Here is a 3685-nt window from a genome sequence, read left to right as displayed (position 1 = left end):
AGACAACGCGTTTGGCGGGGAGTCCCGTTGTAGAAAAAAATATATATATATGTGTGTGAATCCCAGGAGAAGAATAGCAGGAAAATCAGGGAAAACGAGACAGAAATGAACAGTCATTTGCGACTATTAGACCACTGCTGAAATGGTTAAATATTCATTATAAGACACTGTGACACAGGCACCAGAATGACAACAATAACACCAGGCAGTGAGAAAAGTTGGAACATGAACTCCACAAATTTATTATCCTCCAAAAGGCCAGAACCAGAGTTCTTATAAAAGGCACTTAATTTCCCTTGACCTTTAATAAATGCATCTAAACAACAAAATCTGAGCCAAGGTGAACTTTAAATTAAATATATTTACAATAAATAAAACATTTATACAGATTTATACAGTTAATCATGCCACTTTCAGGGAGGAGGATAGACCAATATTTCCCAAGATGCCTCCCATTACAGTCTTTTTTTCTTTTTTTTTGCTTTGCAACACTGGGCATGTCTACTGCACAGAACACTATAAACAGAAAAATATGACAATACTGAACATTTCCCTTTATGCACTGAATACTGTTTATAGCTAGTTTCTCATAGTGATGCCTGTACCTGTGTGTCCCTTGGCAGCAGCAGAGGAGTAACTGACAGTTCAATTCAGCCACTCTTCTTCTTAAAAAAGTCTTTAGCAGCTCCTTACACAGGGCATAGGTGTGTGTGTACGTCTGTGTGTGTGGGTGAGTGTATGTGCTTGTATTTGGCAGTGTGAATGTGTGTGTGTGTGTGCATGTCTCTCCCTCTCTCAGACATGTGTGGGGTTGTCTGAGTGCAGGTCAGTCTTGGCCATGTGCAGAACCACAGCAGGAGATTTGTAGTGGCAGTGCGTGCTGCCGCAGCTCACGCCGCTGCAGGGTTTCCTGCTACTAGTCCTGTCCGCCAGCTTCCTGCTGCACAGGCCCTGCCAGGTCTGGAGGGTCTTAGAGCTCCACACCCACACCCCGCTGGTGATCCCGACCACCAGCGACATGAAGATCTTCAGCATGAACACGGCCACGGTGGGCACGGACGTCTGCAGCAAGCAGTCGCTGCTGTTGCCGTTGAACGACCCGCACTTCATCTGCAGGCCCCTCAGCTTCCAGTAGTCCATGTTGAGCCTCTCATAGAAGTAGCAGACGATGACGCAGGTGGCCGGCACCGTGTAGAGGATGGAGTATATGCCGATCTTCACCATGAGCTTCTCCAGCTTCTCTGTGTTGGTGCCCTCCGTCTTCATCACCTTGCGGATGTGGAAGAGAGCCACGAAGCCTGTGAGGATGAAAGAGGTGCCGATGATCAGGTAGCAGGAGAGGGGGATGAGGACGAAGCCGGTGAGCGCCCCCGAGTCCATGCTCCCGACGTAGCACAGCCCTGTCAGCTCGTCCCCAGCAACCTTCCTCATCGTGAGGATGATGATGGTCTTTAGAGCAGGGATGCCCCACGCGGCCATGTGGAAGTAGTTGCTATGGGCTTCGATGGCCTCGTGGCCCCACTTCTTCCCCGCTGCCAGGAACCAGGTGAGGGTGAGGATGACCCACCAGATGGAGGAGGCCATACCAAAGTAGTAGAGGATGAGGAAGACGATGGTGCAGCCAGTGGACTCCAGCCCCTCCTGGATGATGTACAGCTCGCCGTGCTCGCGGTCGCAGGCGATGTTCTCGGCCCCGGCCACCGAGCGGATGATGAAGGCCACGGAGTACACGTTGTAGCACATGGAGAGGAAGATGATGGGCCGCTCCGGGTACTGGAAGCGGTGAGGCTCCAGGAGGAAGGTCAGGACGGTGAAGGCAGTGGAGACAAAGCAGAGGATGGACCACACTGTCATCCAAATGAAAGCGAAGTCCTTGTCCTGCCTGGACCAGAAGACGTCCACGGCAGGGGAGCAGCGAGGCGCGCACGACTGGCTCTTCTCCACGAACTGGAATTTGTCTGGGTTCTCGCAGGAGCCCATGCTCCCCGGAGAGCGGCCGCTGCTGGTGCCCGGCTGCCTGGGGCGAGGGGGCACCGGAAGCATGCCCTCGCCTTTCTTACCCTCCGTCCTGGTTTCGTTCTCAGGGGCCTCCATGCACAGGGCGTTGGGGTCGTTTCTGGTGGGCAGCTTGGAGCAGTCGAGGGAGTCCGGCCAGGTGTAGCTGAACTTCTTCATGATGGGGGCACACCTCTCCCTGGCCTGCTCGCACATGGGTCTGCAAGCGGGGATGGAGGTCGACACTTTGTCCGTGCACATGGGGGCGTAGAGGGAGCAGAGGAAAAAGCGGAGGTGCACATCACAGCCGTAAGCCACCAGAGGGGCAAACTCCTGCAGCTTGATGGCAGCCTCCTTCTGGTCGTCGTGGTCCATAAAGTTGGGCATCCGGGTCAGGTTGTAGCCGATCCCCTCGCACATGGGGATCACGATGGGCTCGCACTTGGCCGGTCTGCCTCGCTCCAAGTCGTAGGAGCCGATCTCAAAGCTGGAGCCCGAAATCACCAGCAGACACCACAGGAAAATCACCACCTTTAACGGACAACCATCCATTCTCATTATTCAAGAGAAAACTGCGCTCTGTCCTTTAAAAACGAGCATGAAAGAAGTCAAAAACAAGGGGTCTCGGCTGCAGAGAGAGGGAGAGCGAGAGAGATCCCCGCTATTTCCCCATGGCGAAGGCAGGTCCAAAATTTGCCTTTACCGTCACCGCTCCGTTAGAAAAACACTCCAAAAAACAGCTGCACACACGCTCACCAGCGTACTGTTACTAATGCTAATTATTCAGTGTTGAATTAAAACGATTAATCCCACAGACAGGCGAGATAAAGGTCCGTAACTAAAAAACGTGACAGTCGGAAACTTCGACAAACAATGGAGGAAAATCATCAAAAATCAAACACCGAGAGCTGAGTGTAAATCCTCAAACCGACCGCGGATTTTAAAAAAAAAGGAAGAAAAAAGCGGATATCAGTGCGGCTGTTCGTGCCGCTTGTAGCGGGGTCCACAGAGCTGTTTTAGCCGCGACTGTCTGTCTATCTGCCTGCTTTGCCTGTCTGTCGGCTCCGGCTCTTCGTCCTCCGCTTTCAGGCTCGACACTGAAGTTTGAGAGCCGCTCAGTGGGACTTCAGTCAGGGGTAGAGACGGAGAGGAGGAGGAGGAGGAGGAGAGAGGAGAGAGGGGGAGGTGGGCGCTCCGTGACGCTCACATTTCAACCGGAGCACCACACAAGGAAAATTATCAGACAGATGCTGGAGGATGGTCAAATACCTCCGACATTTCTGCCCTGAATAGTACTCTCACACCGCGCACTAGAGTAAAAGTGGCAACAGCACAATGTAAAGTATTGAATTACAAGTAAAAGTCCTGCATTTGTGATTTTAATTGAGCAAAATTACAGGCAAAATGTAAAGAATCAAAAGTGCATTCAGTCAAGTACTGTGCACATTTTAATAAACAATTTGTATTTCTTATATAATCCTGTACTTCATCTCCACTACTAAGAATATACTGTACTTTTTTACAATATAATTAAGTAGTTACACAAATTAGCTTACACAACAGTATAAAATACTGATATCAGTATAATACTATAATCCAACTTCTCTGCATAATGAATACTTTTACTTTTTCATACTGTTTTGCTAATATGAATTGCTTGTAATTGAATATTTCTGTAGCATGCTATTGC

General features: G+C 50.1%; 1 protein-coding gene across 1 annotated transcript; it reads right to left on the bottom strand.

Moving 5' to 3' along the window:
- Nucleotides 1-213: 213 nt before the first annotated feature.
- fzd9b (frizzled class receptor 9b) lies at nt 214-3306 on the bottom strand. Its single transcript, XM_018660060.2, has one exon. The coding sequence runs from the start codon at nt 2551-2553 to the stop codon at nt 796-798; it is 1758 nt and encodes a 585-aa protein (XP_018515576.1). The 5' UTR covers nt 2554-3306; the 3' UTR covers nt 214-795.
- Between the last annotated feature and the right edge of the window lie 379 nt (nt 3307-3685).

Source organism: Lates calcarifer, linkage group LG21 (assembly GCF_001640805.2).
Source record: "Lates calcarifer isolate ASB-BC8 linkage group LG21, TLL_Latcal_v3, whole genome shotgun sequence".
NCBI lineage: Eukaryota > Metazoa > Chordata > Actinopteri > Centropomidae > Lates > Lates calcarifer.
This window is presented reverse-complemented; position numbering and strand designations above follow the sequence as displayed.